This window comes from Austrofundulus limnaeus, unplaced genomic scaffold, assembly GCF_001266775.1.
Source record: "Austrofundulus limnaeus strain Quisiro unplaced genomic scaffold, Austrofundulus_limnaeus-1.0 Scaffold94, whole genome shotgun sequence".
In the NCBI taxonomy this organism is placed as follows: domain Eukaryota; kingdom Metazoa; phylum Chordata; class Actinopteri; order Cyprinodontiformes; family Rivulidae; genus Austrofundulus; species Austrofundulus limnaeus.
In genome coordinates this window covers 593,909-610,165 of record NW_013952496.1, presented here as the reverse complement: position 1 = coordinate 610,165, position 16,257 = coordinate 593,909, and the positions used below count along the sequence as shown (strand labels likewise).

At 39.2% G+C, this 16,257-nt stretch overlaps 1 protein-coding gene across 1 annotated transcript in view; it reads right to left on the bottom strand.

Moving 5' to 3' along the window:
- The window catches only part of gbe1b (glucan (1,4-alpha-), branching enzyme 1b), a 123,430-nt gene that overhangs the window by 52,007 nt on the left and 55,166 nt on the right, over positions 1-16,257 (bottom strand). The window contains exons 11-12 of the mRNA XM_014012748.1: positions 5,846-5,956; positions 5,598-5,769 (exon numbers count right to left, since the gene is read on the bottom strand). Coding sequence (XP_013868202.1) covers positions 5,598-5,769; positions 5,846-5,956 — 283 coding nt within the window. The remainder of the gene's footprint in view (positions 1-5,597; positions 5,770-5,845; positions 5,957-16,257) is intronic.

Genomic DNA, 16,257 nt, shown 5'->3' with positions numbered 1-16,257 from the left:
GTGTGTGTGTGTGTGTGTGTGTGTGTGTGTGTGTGTGTGTGTGGGGGTGGGTGTTTCCTACAACGTGGGGTATTTTTTACAAAAAAAAGCAGCCAGGTGGGGACCGTAGTGAATCGTGGGGACCAATGTCAGGTCCCCACGGGTCCAAATGCATGTTACAGGTGTGGGGTTAGGTTTAGGACCAAGGTTTAGGTTAGTTTTAGGGTCAGGTAAGTTTCTGTGAGGTTAATTTTAGAGTATATGGTCAGGGTTAGTCTATAAAGTCTAAAAAACATGAATGGAAGTCAATGGAAGGTCCCCACGGGGTCAAGAAACAAACGTGTGTGTGTGTGGACATTTTTGACATTATACTATGCTTACGAGGACATTTAGTCGTGGACATTTGCCTGGTCCACTCAATGGGAAAAAACATTTTTGGGTCAGGGGTTAGGGTTTGGGGATAAGGTACGAATTATGTTTTGGTTGTGGTTAGGGTAAGGAGACAGGAATAGGTTTTAGAAAATCATGCAAGTCAATGCAAACTCTGCAAAAGCATAAAGGAACAAATGTATGTGTGCCTGTTTTTTCTACCTCGTGGGATGATTTTTGACCATTTTACTGGTACACAACCTGGTATGGACCCCATGTTCCTTATGGGAACGAAAGCCCAGTCTCCATCGGTGGAAATACCATTAGTGGGTCAGGGGTTCGGTTTAGGACTAACGTGTGAATTTAGTTTAGATTTGAGGTCAGTATTTTAGGTCAGGTATGTACCTGTGAGGTTAGTTTAGGGTAAATGGTCAGGGTTAAGCTATAGAAATGACTGGTTAATGAATGGAAGTCAATGCAAAATCCCCCACGAGGATAGAAGAACAAACATGTGTGCGTGTGTGTTTGCTTGTCTCTAGCATAAGCAAAGTTTGTTATGAATTGGTCAATAAATTTTAATAAAACAAAAAAATAATCGGCTGTAACTTAGAGTTAACCCAATTCAAGGTGGCCTCCAAAGTTGAGCAACGTTAGCAAACAAAAAAAGGTTAAAGCTCAGCTAATATGATAGACACTGAGCTAAAATCTGGTGTGGTATAAGCTGAGACTGATCTTCAGCACATTTAATTTGTGGTAACTCCAATAAAACGTGATTAATGGGAGGGCCACCTATGTTTACACAAGGTAATGTTGGACACATTTTCAGTTGGCACATCCTATTACTTGTCTACACAGCCCTGCATCAGTTAACAGCCTGACAGTGACACAGTCCCCTCAGTAATTAGCAGCACAAGAAGGAGTCAAGGATCAATGTGTTTTCCATTGAAGGGACTCTGGTAAAAGGAGATCAATGATGGAATCACAGGTAAGAAGGGCAGGAGTCACTAAAGGTTTTAGATGCTGTGCAAAAAGACAAAAAAAGGTGATCCAGACTTGCTGCAATGATTCTTTGGACTTTTAGGATTGATTTCTTGTTACTAGGTTAATGTGTACACCCACATCCTGTTTGAACTTTAAATAAGAATTACAGTTCCACCAACAATGGTGAGACTGGCACAATAAAGCAGCCAAACCCACAAATCAGAGAGTAGATTTAGGCCTTTGTGAGATCATGCATTTAAAATGTATGGGTTGTGCTGGTTTTCATTTCACTGTCCAAGGCCGCCTCCTGCATTGTAGCGTTCTGTGAATGCAAAGAGGCGGGAGAAGTTTCCTGTCTGAGATTTCAGCTGTAAGCCTCCAAGGTTATCTTAAGTCTCTGCGAGCCCTGAAAGTCAGGAAGTGTGAGCACTTCCATTTTGTCCCTGCAGACGCAATGATAAACCCACTGAAGCATTTCATTAATGCCACGCCACTGGGCGCTTTGATGTCATTGACGCTCCAACATCCTTTACAGTATTCATCTAACGGCACCCAAAAGTGCACGCTCCCCTCGTCCTCTTGTTCTGTAGTGCTTGCTGTTGGTAAGTAAATAAATGGGTTTTTCTGGGCTAGGCACTTCAAATTGATTTGCTTGCTCAAACAATTTGCTCTTGCTTAGAACTGGCTAAATGACTCTGCCATCATTGATCTATTGACATGGCAAGTCATCTCATATTTACTTGATTTTTTTTACTTAAGTATTTCTCTGTTTCTTACCAAGTGTCCTAAAGCTGGTGAATGTGGGAAGAATTTGAGCATTTTCAGCTGTTTTTCTATAAAATAGATTCTCCGTCTTTCCTCTTATTAGAACAGCAGCATTATTTTTTATTATATTTTTTTAAACAAAAAAAAAATGGCTGCACTTTACAGCTGAGCATCTTATTTCCCAGAATGGAAGTATAATTTTAAGGCTGCTTTGGAAAGTGGAATAAAAAATAGTTAACTTTTAGAACATGACCCTTTATTTTAGAAACATTAGGATAAGGATTTTAAACAAAGAGAAAAAAAATAACAGGTGCTGTGTCCACTGGATGGCATACTAGGCAGAATAAACATGATTCCTCTAAATGTGATTAACTTTATTTCCTGAGATGAGCTAAAGCTTGAATTTAATTTAAAAAAACATACAGAAATCATAAACAACATCTTAGTTGTTTCAAGTCAATATAAGCTTAAAGCAATATGTTTACTGGTAATCAAATTTAAGCATCCTCTTATGAAAATGTGATTATCTCACTGAATAACACAGCAGCACAAAAAGACCGATACAGAGAATGCAGGGTTTTATGCAGAACAAAACCAAACTCAAACCTCAGAAACTTGACTCAAAATCTCTTTTACTCTTAAAAACAGATGTTTGTAGACACGTGTCATCAGAATATGAATAAGTGTATTCTGGTTGTCCTGACATTAGGTTGCAAGAGTACAAACTATTTTCTTTCTTTCTTTTTCTTTTTTACAAAAACCAAGTCGACTGAATGACATTATTATCATTCAACATTTAAGAAATTGTTTTCCACTCATCATCTCTGCATAATTCCTGAGCTGTAATGACTGGTTGCAAAACGAACACAGCAAAGAAATCCGTGGGGGAGTGAAAGCACCAAGAGTGCAGCAGAAAAACGCCTTTCAGCTACGCTTTAGCCAGAGAATCAGATATAATTACTATCAACTGTCCTTCAGCTACCCACATGGGGTCAATTCACTGACATTCTAATCATTAAAGCTGTCCAGTTATGACTGTCCGCCGAGAAAAGCTGTTTTGATTGTGCTTCTCCCACCTCCCCCCTTCACACGCACGCATATCGACTCACTTAGCAGAAATACTTAGAGTAACGCTCACCGTCCCGATGAACACTGAGTGATACTGGGAGTCAGGCAGACAGAAACATTTTGATTGTTTAAAGTCAGAGTTTGACCGGAGAGCCGAGTCAGCAGGTGGAGCTAAAATGCTGTGGATCACCTTCATAAACCACATTTACAATAAAACATGTGAAGCGGCACACTCCTTTCAAGACGAGCTCAGCTTCCGACTGCACGTATTTATTGATCCTTTTATCATCTTGAACAGGACGTTGCAGTCGTGCCTCAGTTCAGATGGGGTGTGTCTCAATGACTGGAAAGTGGATCCATTAGGAGAATGAAAGCTATCTGGGATGCTTAGCTATGGTGGCCATCTTGAATTGGGGCAATTCTAAAATTTCATCAGATGCGGATTTACATCCATTGACTGCTTTATGAAAATGTTTCATGAAGAATTTTGCTAACAAACAAAGTTGACTGCAACAGGTAACGGCAAAGTTTTAATAACTGATTTCATGCAATCAGATAATCTTTAGACCAGTGGTTCCCAAACTTTTTTTCTTCTGACCCACAAAATAACCATGGCAAAAACTTGTGACCCCAAATATTATTGGTCTGAGTACACAAACTTTGTTAATAACCCTAAAAACACAGGCCTTTTGACAATCTAAACAGCTTGTACACAAATATAAATACTTGTTTATACTTTTTTTGAGTTTTTGTAATAGTTATAGGGAAAATATTACATCAGCAATTAGTTTATTACCCTTTAAATTGATTTCTGGAGATTATCCAAGGTGCTTCATGACCCATAATTGGGTCCCAAGCCCAACTTTGGGAACCAAAGTGCAGTGGTTCCCAAACCTTTCATTTTTTGACCCATAAAATAACAGCAGCCGAGACCTGTGCCCCCAGCTGTTTTTTGGATGATAAACATTTGTATCAGGTCAACAAAACATGGGCATAGTAACAATATTTTTTATACTACATTTATCCATTTTAAATACACTAACCTCACTCCTTTGTAACAACTAAGGCAAAAATGTAATTAATTCAGAAAATCTTGTCAGGACCCCACCTTGATGTTTCGGGACCCCACTTTGGGTCCCGACCCCAACTTTGGGAAACACTGCCTTAGACAATGGGCGTGTCCAAATTCAAATTTGTGGGCTGCAATTAGAGGAGCCTTTGAATTTGAACAGCCTTTGGCACATCACTGTGATGTAATCGGCCTTCAAAGTCAAAGGATGCAGCCCCTGAATTTAGACACAGCCAATGCCTTGGGAATAACTCGTATCTTTAAAATTGGCTGAATTAAAGCCCTTTTTGTGCCTGCTAAGATCAGTTAGCTGTGGCAGCCATCTTGAATGGGGTTGAATCCAAAAGGTGTCCATCTAATAATCACTTTCTTAGACTTTGATTAAAATCCATCCACTCCTTCATGAGAATTTTTCTTAATGGTCCGAACAAACAAACAGACACAGGCAAACACATTTAACCTTTTAGCGATCACAAAAATGCAAATAAAATTAGTTGCAGTGTATTAAACAAAAAGTGCTTCACACATGTATTAAGAATTCGTTTGCATCTTTTTAGTGCTAAATTCTGTTACTGCAATGACCAGTGTTGTATAAAGTACAACAAAGTGATACTTGAGTAAAAATACAAGTATCTTACCAAAAACTTACTTTGGTAAAAGTTAAAGTCTCCTTTAGGAATATTACTTGAGTAAAAGTCTTAAAGTATCTGATATTTTTTGTACATAAGTATTAAAAGTAAAAGTATTGATTTAAAATGAGCAGTTAGATTTTCTGTAACAACATGTATTAGGAAAAAATGCTGAAATGACTATATCCTATTAAAATAATTAATTTATGTTAAATTTAGGATGCACTAGTCCAGCTGTTTCAGTTTATATACATATAACAAGGCTGCTCAAAACTTTTCCCCAAAATGAAAATCTATCTGAGAGCTGCAGCCAAATGTCATAATATAATTCAAGAAATACAAATACTTTTTAAGTACAGTCCTTTTATTTTAATGATTATGTCCTGCTGGAGTGTGACATGATTTGTTTGTGTACAAACTAATTTGGTATCAGAATTTTATATATTTATACTTCTATTTCAACCACAATTAAATTCACTTTATAGGAGGCACAACTTATATGGATAGTATTTGTTTTACAATAACAAGCTGGAATGAAAACAAGCAAAAATGAAATTAACGACTTTCTTGTCTTTTGAAAGAAGTAAAAAGTACAGATAATTGTGTGAAAATGTAAGAAGTAAAAAGTAGGCTGAAAAATAATTACTCAAGTAAAGTACAAATACCCCAAAATTCTACTTAAGCACAGTAAAGAAGTATTTGTACTTAGTTACTTTACAACTCTGGCAATGACTCACCTATGAAGTTCAGATAGCCCTCTCCACCCAGACCATGAGTGAGGAGGCGGATCATCTTATGCAGCTGCATTCCACGGTCGATGATAGGTGACAGGGGAATCAAGGTGCTCATGTTGGTGTACATTTCTTTGTCCATTAGCCAGAAGGCCAGGGTCTTATCACCAACTAGAGCCTGGAAATGTGTCATAATTCATTCATCGCAGCAGAGAAAACGCTGAATTTGCACTTTAAAAGGAGCAAACGTGTACCTGATCATGACTTTCTGCATATGCTATGCACTTCTCTCCGTAACGCCTGTTGGTCAACGTGTAGACAATATTGCCCATGTCCCAGTCCTCATCCTTTAACTCCTTCAGGATCTACGCAATGACAGAGAGGGCTTATTGAAAATGTGCATGATAGATGTACAGCTGAGAGATCTCTTCAGCCTCTGACTGATGCATCCAGCTCAGCATTTCAGTTCTGGCAGTCTTTCTACCTTTTCCAAGTTTTCTCTGGGTTACACTCTTTTCTGAGATCAATCTCTGTTTTGACATCTCTATATCCGCCCTGTGAGTTATGTCTACCTATAAATGGTGGTAATGGAGTTTTTAATAACTGCACTACAGCCCATGGGTAGTAAGGCATCAGCTCTCCCGGCCTAAGATGGGCAAGGTCAGAACCTCTCATCCAAACGGAAGGATTCAACAATAAATCCAATGCCACAGCGCCAGACTGCCAACACGCACACTCACTGCCAATGAAGCCAGAAGTCAGAAAGAGACAGGGAGGGTCACCCAAAGCACATCTTCAAAAACATTACTGTAATAAGTAACCCAAAATCAACATGTGCTTTACACAAAAACGAAAAGCAGGGGACTGTGAGAACAATGTGACTGCAGTAAGCACAAAGATAATTCAATAAACATGAGCGAGGCTGCGGAGCTACGGAATCAGTATAAAAATAATAAAAGGAGGGGTTGTCCTCCAAGAACCCATGGTAATTGACATCCAGCTTGCCTGACTGGTGGGTGAGTTGGCAAACCCATTTCACAGACAGGCTGAAGTCTGCTCTGTGAAATTGGCAGTGACAGCTGATTGACATGTCAGGAAACCTTTATATTGCTCTACAGAGCCATAATCCTCTGAGTAAAGAGAGTAAATTGTGCCGATCAATATGTCTGAGATGAACTGACTGGTCCACCTGAATAAAAGCTATAATGTTCTATATCGCCATCTGTTCACATTCAATTTTCCTCACCTTTGCTTTGTGTCACCACAGTCATTGCTATTGGCACTTCAGCGAGGCACTTATCATCTACATGTGCCACGAAAATCTCAGCGCGTTAACGCCTCGTGACCTTGACACACACTCAAATCCTCAAGCTGAGCTTTAGAGGAAAACTGTTCGGTTTAAGACTGACATCATTATTGATCAGGAGGGTGATGGGAGCCTTATCTACTGGGATGGGAAAATAGATTTTTATATTAAACATTTCCTAAACATGTTTAAAATGGAAGAATCAAAACAGTTATGAGACAAATTATTTGCTCTCTTATGCGTTTGCTTTTTAGTTACACTTACACGCTTCAGATCATCAAATAAGTGTTATTACTTTGGGGGGTACGAGTGGGGGGGACTAACTAAATCAACAAAGCAATTAACCACTAAACCTAATAATTGGTAGTGCCACCCTTGATGCTTGTAATAACTGGTGATGAAATATTTAAGTGTGACAAAAAACAAAATAAAAATGGAAGTAAACCGTGTAAAGGTGGGCAAACATTTTTTCCATGGCACTCTTGGATGTTCTACACCAAAAATGAACAAGAATTCTTGTTTTAGAATTATTTTATTAAGTAGAAACACATTTATAAACTCTTTTTGTTTCCTATTTAAAAACCATTAACATGCAGTAGACATTTTGAATACAAGACCTCCAGGAATCTTTCAATCCTGCAGGTCATAAATGAGTACTGCAAGGGAGGGCATCAGTTTAGAAGAAGTTTCAGCTTACATAAGTTAACAGTTAAAAAGGTTCTCCTTAATCAATCATAATGGTTAGATTGAGGTTGGGTTACAGAGACTCTACAAAACAATTTAATTAGTTATTCTGAACAGGGAGAGAAACACATCCTTGGTACTTATTATGGATTTTGTTGAAGAAGTTTACCAAATCTATTTATTTTATCTTTGTTTTAGTTATTATTCAGAATTGGTTAGCAAGGCCGGTAGCTGTGGCTACAGTGTAGCTTACCACCGTCAGTGTGTGAATGTGTATATGGACGTGTGAATGAGTGTAATGTAAAGCCCCCACATACTCGGGCGTACCGTGTACAGTCTGTGAGCCGCTCAAACTCTGTGCATATTGTCTGTGGACGTTTGAGATTTCATACTCGAGCCTACTGATCGCCTGACAAATACCCTAATTTCTCGCAATTTAGTCATGGCGTCAAGGACGAGGATGGAGAGATAGCTCGCATTATAGCTTTCAAAACAACAAAAGAGAAAACGTTACCATACCCACGATTTGAGACATTTCCTCCCACAAATTCATTGCTCTCTGAAAGTCCTTTTAATCCTTCATTGGATGTATCAAAGTTTTTGTTTTCTAACCTCCTTTGTGAGACACTTTTCAAAATTTCACCGCATTTTGCCCACAATTGAGGTCGATTATCAACTTTATCTTCTTGGTGTCGCATCCTAAAGAGTTCCACGTGAACTCGACGGGCAATTTATTCTGTGACACGGCGGTCGTAAAAAACTGATCCCTGCTCGAAGCGAAGTACACTTGCATGTACGTAGTATGTGGGGGACCTTATAACAGTTTGGAGTTCTTCAACTTGAAATGCTTCACAAGTTCAGGCCATTTACTATTCCTCCAGTTTTTCTATACCAAGTCCATCAAAGTAGTGAAGTAAGTAAACAAATCACAAGAGTTTTTGTTACGCAATGGTCCCTGGATACAGTTCCAAACATGACAATCATAGTTATTTGGTTATGGCATTAAAACTTGTAATCTCACAGAGGGTAATAGAATTGTTACCATGGGTAACTTGCTCGAAGGATCACAATATGCAGCTTTAACCCAGTCAAAATGAATTTCACTTCAGTGGACGAACTTAAAATGGAACATTAGCTGAAAATAATAAACCCTCTCAAGACTTCTCCCTTCCCTCTCCTGGCTTCAATATAAAACTAAACAAGTGAATCTACAGAGAGCACCCCAGAGATCAGCCGGGCTGCCTCCAACATCCACATACAATCAGACATTTTACACTTCCTTATGAATCATTACAATTCAATTCAACCACAAAAAGTGGTCTGGGAGCAATTAATCCGGGAGTGGGACTGTCGAAGCAGAGACAGAAGTAAATGGGTTGACGACTCCTCTAACACCAGCTCACCCGCATCAGCCCCGGCCAGCCGAGCTCCGTGGCACTGCTGACACTCCACTTCATCAATGATAATGAGCAGTGCACAAATCTTACTTTAAAAGCCTGCTGTCAGGAGCCAACCAGAGTGCCCGGATTAATTAGAAAGAGCCAGAAATAAAATAAAAAAAGGAAAAAAAGTCTTGCAGTGCAGGATGAGGTCATCTCTCCACTGATTCAAGAGCCTCTCGCATGGTGCTTGATAGAACCTAAATGGCACAGATGAGTTTCGTTTAAAGCTCTTGTTTTACATTTTGTGCGGCTGACCCGAGCATCCGGCATCTGCGGCTTCAGCTCGACGCGCGATTGAAAAAGCGCTTCGACTTCCCGAGGTGAGGAAAAGACCAAAGGGTGGTGTGCGCTGCGCAGTCCTGCGAATCAATTTACAGTCCACGCATCTTTATGTTTTCACAACTGAATTAAGCAACATCTCGATAGTAACGCTTCACTCGGCTGAAATGCGCTCTTCGGGTCAAGTCGTGGGTTTTTTTCCCCCCCAGAAAGAGCCTCGCTAAGAAAAACCAGTTAACACCAAACAGAGGTGGCCTCCAAGTGTAATTAAGCAGGACAAATCTGAAAACGCTGCCGCTGTTAAAAAGCAAACAAGCGGATCTTGCCACCAGCAGAGCAGGTCAAAACGAGTGAACGGCCTTAAAAAAAAAGGCTAGCGATAAAGCCGCCGGCATGTTTACATAAACAAGCAGAGGTCCATCATTGCTCGCCGGCAGCCGGAATTTTATTAAGTCATGTTAATTGAAAGCGTTTCTGGCATGATGGACAGAGCAAAGTAACGCAGAGCAGAAATGGATTTTTTTCGCCCCCCTCGCCCAGAAACTAATAAGGAGAGAGCTGTTCAGACTGATATTTTCATTCAATTAAAATAAATGGAGGAACAGAAGCTAAAATTGAGACAATTGACTCAGAGGTCGTTCGAGTTGAACAGCGGAGCGAAGCAGAGGAACACCGGAGAACGCTTCGCATCAACCTCTCATATCCAAGCCCCTACCACGGAATCCTCTTTCTCCTCTGCCTCTAATTGTTTCAATTACATCTCAATCTATTGTAGCTTGAGGGAAGGGTGCTTGTTAAATTAGAGGGCTTTGTAACATTATCCATTAGGGGTGACAGCATTTTATGGTCATAATCAGATCGAATCATCCAAACTTGTGCCGTGCGCCTTATCTGGTCCTCTCATTAGGATATCTTAATTTTTCACAGTCTGTTGGTCCTAACAGCTTTCTGCAGCCAGTAAATGAGTCATATCAATCAGTCACACTGAGGACAAAACGCAGCGTGAGGCCCCAGCCGAGGAACTGAGGGAGATTCACTCGTGCACACATGTGAATCTATAAATAAGCTCACAGCTCTGTTGCTCTGTGTTTCTCTTTCCTTCTGTTTCTCCCCGTCTCTCCTCCTGCATGCCTGCCCTCCCCGCTTCAGCTCTCCTTTTCTGCAACACACACCTCACTGGAGGCTCCACTTCAGTCCATTCAAATCCCTCCCTAATTGACACTCTGCGAGGAGAGGCAAGGCTAGCCCCTGAATGCACTTCACTGACTAGACCAAGCCATGTTCATGTGAATGCTTCCCTGCGCACACAGAGAGGAATTTCGCTGCTCACTTGCTCTCCCTCAAGCACCAAGTCTCTTCGGGGGAGGCAACGATTTTAATTAAAAATATGCAACTCTGGTATCTGAACAAATACTGCATTGCAAGCAAGATTTTGTTTTTTGACAAGGAGAAGCAACAGTGTTTCTAGAGGGGGTCTTGGGATAATCCGGTGAAACCTCTGAGGTGCAGCTTTGTCGGCTGCCCGGCTAGTGTCGGTACCACAGAGGAAGGTCAAGTCTTGGACTGCGCCTCGCTAACCTTCTTTTCTCCTCCTTGCAGCCCCACTATGGAGTAAAACCAACTGCTGTGAGAGACACACTTGATTAATGATGCATCGACTTCCCCCCATTGAGAAACACAAGAAAACCAGATGATGCACGCTGTGCCGAGGTCACAAATCTGTTGTACTTTCGCTCCAAAATGTGAGTAAATATACAATCCCGGTCCAAAAAGAGTCGGGACAATGTGAAAATTGTAAATAAAAAAATGGAATGATGTACAAATTTCATAAACCTATATTTGTTAGAGGTTGTAATTAACTTTGACCTTTTTAAGTTTAACTTCAACTAAACAAGAAACGTCACGTTCCTTGTCACGGCTGAGCGCTGCTAACAAACACTCACCAAGCTCTACATGGTTTTTCCTGCCTGGAAACAGCGTTTTAACATGTCCTCTTATAAACACCGAAGAGAACTACATGCACGACTGACTAAATGTGACATTAATAATACAGAAAGGCTAGTAAACATAAAAGTAAGAGTTTAACTCACTGATGAGTTGAGGTGAGAAACTGATATCTTGAATTCTGAGCTCTCCCACTTTTCAACGGGGAATTCCAATGCATAATCAGCATGCATTATGGGAGATGTAGTTTATGGTCAATGCTGGCTTTAAAGCATCTTATTTTGAGACATTATTACAGTATTTTTAATAAAAAATACTGTGCTAACCAACAAAATTGCTCAGTTACTTAAAGCCAACAGCTCAGGGGGAGGACTAGTATTATTTTTCACCTTTTGAATCATAAATTTTAAGTTTAACATGATATAAAAACAATTTTCATATATTTATGGTAATATATGATAATTTTATTTATTTATTTATTATTTGGGGGTGGGGGGGGTGCTTTGAGGGCCAAACGGGAGTCACCTGCTGGCCTAGAGTTTGACACGTGTTCTACTTTGTTTGCTATTCATAGTTAATACGTCTTGTTTGTTTTGTTACTGGCTCAGCCATTTTCAACATATTTAAAAGAAGGCATGTCAGAGGAGGTATCTCGTGTGTGCTCACGTCCAAGCTGATTGTGAGCGGCAAAATATGCTTGGATTCTGGCGTACACATAGTTTAATTCATCTGGATTTATTTGTGCAGAAGTTGTTTTCTTGATTTGACCGTAATCCACATATCAGTAATAAATGAATGTGAGTCTTTGCACGAGGACCCTGGTTTTCTCAGAACTCGGATGTTAGACTGTTGCTAAGTTCAAACCTTTTTGGAGTGCAATGTAAATAAAAATTACTTTGTTTTTTTTAATCGACAAATTGTACAATTTCTTAGTTTTAACATCTGATACGTTTACTTTGTCTCCTTTGTGAATAAAATGTGAGTTTATGAGATTTGCATATCTATCCATTTTTATTTACATTTTAACTGTAAAAACTGGTTCCTAAAAGATGCTTTACAACCTACAACAGCCACCCTCGTCAGGTATTCTGCAAACAGCATTTTCCTTCAAATGTATAAAAAGGCCTCTACGTGCTCAAAACAAACACAGAGAAACAATCCACGTTTATCCAGAAGCCGAACCCATGCAGACACATCCCTAGAGATAACCTGCTGTCTGCCTGTGTTCCTACAAATTTGTTTTCTAAAGTAATATTTGGTGATTCCATAAAAACACACAGTTGTGTACCGACAATAAACGGTTGGCGCTTTTTTATCAGAACGGGGCTTTGAGAAAACACAAACTTTCTGACGGCTGCTCAGCTCGTGTCGGAGAAACTTCCAGATAAACTCCTCGTGTCTGGATGAAGGCAGGGCATGCATGCATTCTCTCCCAGTGCCGTTTGGCTTCAGCATCGCAGAGTTACGAATCTGATGACTGAACCATGTTTTCCCATTGTGGGCTATTAAGAGCTTTCTCAGTGGCAGTTTGGACTGAAGTGTTGGGCTAAAGGGTGCTTCATCGGTTGTTGTGGAGGATTTTTGAATGCTTGGTGCCCACGATCTCCCCATGCAGACAGATGAACTGCTGAGTGGGAACACATTGCTAAATATTCTTATCACATTTGGCTGTTGTCATTGGTGAAAGGAAGTATTATTTTCCTGCTGAATATTTTGGTTTTAACTGTCAGACTTAGGCAGAAAAAGATCTCATCTCATCCAAAACATATAAAATTAACTCGCTGCTTTATGTGAAAGAGTTTTATACTAAAATCATATTATGCTGAGAAAGAATGGGGGTATAGCCATTTTGGGCAAGCCTTGTAAATTACTGTATGTTATGGGTGATGCCATATAATAACTTAAGATCATGCAAGCTGAGATATGACTCAGAATGTGTTCAGCAAATACATGACAAACTATTGAATAATCTGTGAAATTAGCCAAATTACAGCCATTTTTTGTGTTTGCTAAGGTCATTTAGCTGTAGCAGCCATCTTAAAAGAAGTTGAATAGAAAAGCTAATCAGATGGACATAGATCCATTGAATATTTTTTTCAATTTTCATTAAAATTCATCCAGTAGTTATTGAGACATTTTGCTACCAGAGTTGATTGTACTGTTGGCAAAGCTTTATGCAAAATTCAATTTTTTAGCTGTTAAATGCATTTTGTTGTGTACTTGGAGACTCTAGTAGTGCAGGAGAGTTGCATTTCGTCTCTACTTGTCCTGCGCAGATATCTTTATACTGTTTGAGACAGCCTCAAAACGAGTTGATCTGCCTCAGAAAAGAGGTGAAAGAGGGGCTTGTGGAGTTACAATAAGGAGAAAATCAGACCAAAGCACTGCAGTTCCACTTTATTTCGACCCAACTAAGTGATTTAAAAGCAAGATATGTCTCCTTTAAAAACAGATCTGATGCGATCAGTTAGCACTCAGAGTATATGCTGGGGATGACTGTCGGTTACTACCACACTAGATTTTAGCTCGCCATTTGTAAAATTTGTAAAAACCTGACATAAAAAATAAATAAAAAAACTGACATATCAAAAAAAATGAAGTTTTGTTAAAATTCTTCCACAGAATCAACATTTACTTTACTTCCCTTGTAGGGGAAATGTATCTGCAAAATTGTGGGTTTTGTTCCAAACCAGCATTTTGATTCTTTTTCAGATCATCTGACTGGATGATGGTCACACAATCTGACTAAACACTGAAAATGATTCTCTGCCCCAAAGCCGCATAAAGATGCATTAGAATGATTACTGAACACCATTAAATGTAAAGGTGGCGGTCTGCTCATTCAAAGCTCCGTCAAAAGAAATATTCGGCGCGAATCAAAAACTAAATGACCTTTGTGCTAAAACTAATTAAATCTTATCTGTGTTTCTGTTCACATAAAATATAAATCCCTGCACAAAGAGAAATTGKTGATCAAAGAAAATAGGACCATACTGGATGTATAATTCAAATGCTTTTATTTTCTAATAATTATGTTACTTCACTCACTTATTCCTAGCTCTGTCTCTGCAGGGTAAATAATGTCTCTACCTAGTTCTCAGCAGGTAGAATTATAGAAGAGAAAAAGGAAACGAGCACTGCTTTAGATAGAGAGAGAAAAACATTTAATACTCTTGTGCCTGCAGGCCTCACTGATTTAAAAAAATACATAAATAATCAAAAGAAGGTCATTTCAAATCAAACAAGAAAAAAATCTTTATATCACACATAAAAATTTTCTTTTTTTAAGTAGATAATTATTTTTGACTGGTCTGTATGACATTGCTTTGACTAGATAACATTTATTTCCATAGAAGAAAAAAAGAAAAATAAAATATGTTTATATTATCTAATCCTTGAGATAAATAACACAAATTCATCACTACAAACATTAGGCAGAGATGGTGATCATTTTATTTATTATATTTTATTCTTATATTGCATTTGTAGATTTTTAAGAAAATAGAACATGTATGAGGTTTGAAAGGATACAATATTTCTCTGCTATTTTTTTCCCCAAGGGTCTATTTTGTATATACAGCGGGTAAAATAAGTATTTAACACGTCAACATTTTTCTCAGTAAATATATTACTAGAGGTGCTAATGACATGAAATTTTCACCAGATGTYGGTAACAACCCAAGTGATCCATACATACAAAGAAATCAAACCATAAATGTCCAGAAATGAAGTTATTTGTAATAATGTGGAATGGCACAGGGAAAAAGTATTGAACACATGAAGAAAGGGAGGTGTAAAAAGGCATGGAAAGCCAAGACACCAGCTGAATTCTCTCAGTAATTAGAAAGCAAGCCTGCCCCTTCTCAGTGCAAGTTAATATCAGCTGGTTCAGTCCCAAATGATGGCCAGGTATCACACAAGAACCATCTGATGATGGGTAAAAGTAAAGAGCTCTCTCAAGATCTTCACAACCTTTTTGTTGCAAAGCATAATGATGGCATCGGTTACAGAAGAATGTCTAAACTTCTGAAGGTTCCAGTGAGCACTGTTGGGGCCATAATTCAGAAGTGGAAAGAACATTATTTCACCATAAACCGACCACGACCAGGTGCTCCTCACAAGATTTCTGACAGAGGAGTGAAAAGAATTATCAGAAGAGTTGTCCAAGAGCCAAGGACCACTTGTGGAGAGCTTCAGAAAGACCTGGAATTAGCAGGTACGTTTGTTTCAAAGAAAACAATAAGTAATGCACTGAACCACCATGGCCTGTATGCACGCTCACCACGCAAGACTCCACTGCTGAAGAAACAGCATGTTGAAGCTCCTTTAAAGTTTGCTGCACAACATTTAAACAAGCCTGTGTAATACTGGGAGAATATAATCTGGTCAGATGAGACTAACATTGAACTGTTTGGATGCCAGAATACACATCATGTTTGGAGGTCAAATGGCACTGCCCATCAGCCCTAAAACACCATACCAACAGTGAAGTTTGGAGGTGGGAACATCATGGTGTGGGGCTGTTTTTCAGCATATGGTACTGGCAAACTTCAAATAATTGAAGGAAGGATGAGTGGAAAAATGTACAGAGACATTCTTGATAAAAATCTGCTTCCATCTACCAGGATGATGAAGATGAAACGTGGCTGGACATTTCAGCAAGACAATGAGCCCAAACACAAAGCCAAGGAAACTCTCAGTTGGTTTCAGAGAAAGAAACTAAAGCTGCTGGAATGGCCCAGCCAATCACCTGACCTGAATCCAACAGAAAATCTATGGAAAGAACTAAAGATCAGAGTTCATAGAAGAGGTCCACGAAACCTTCAAGATTTGAAGACTGTTTGTGTGGAAGAATGGGCCAAAATCACACCTGAGCAATGCATGCCACTAGTTTCTCCATACAGGAGGCGTCTTGAAGCTGTCATTGACAACAAAGGCTTTTGTACAAAGTATTAGATAAATTTCAGTAAGTGTGTTCAATACTTTTTCCCTGTGCCATTCCACATTATTA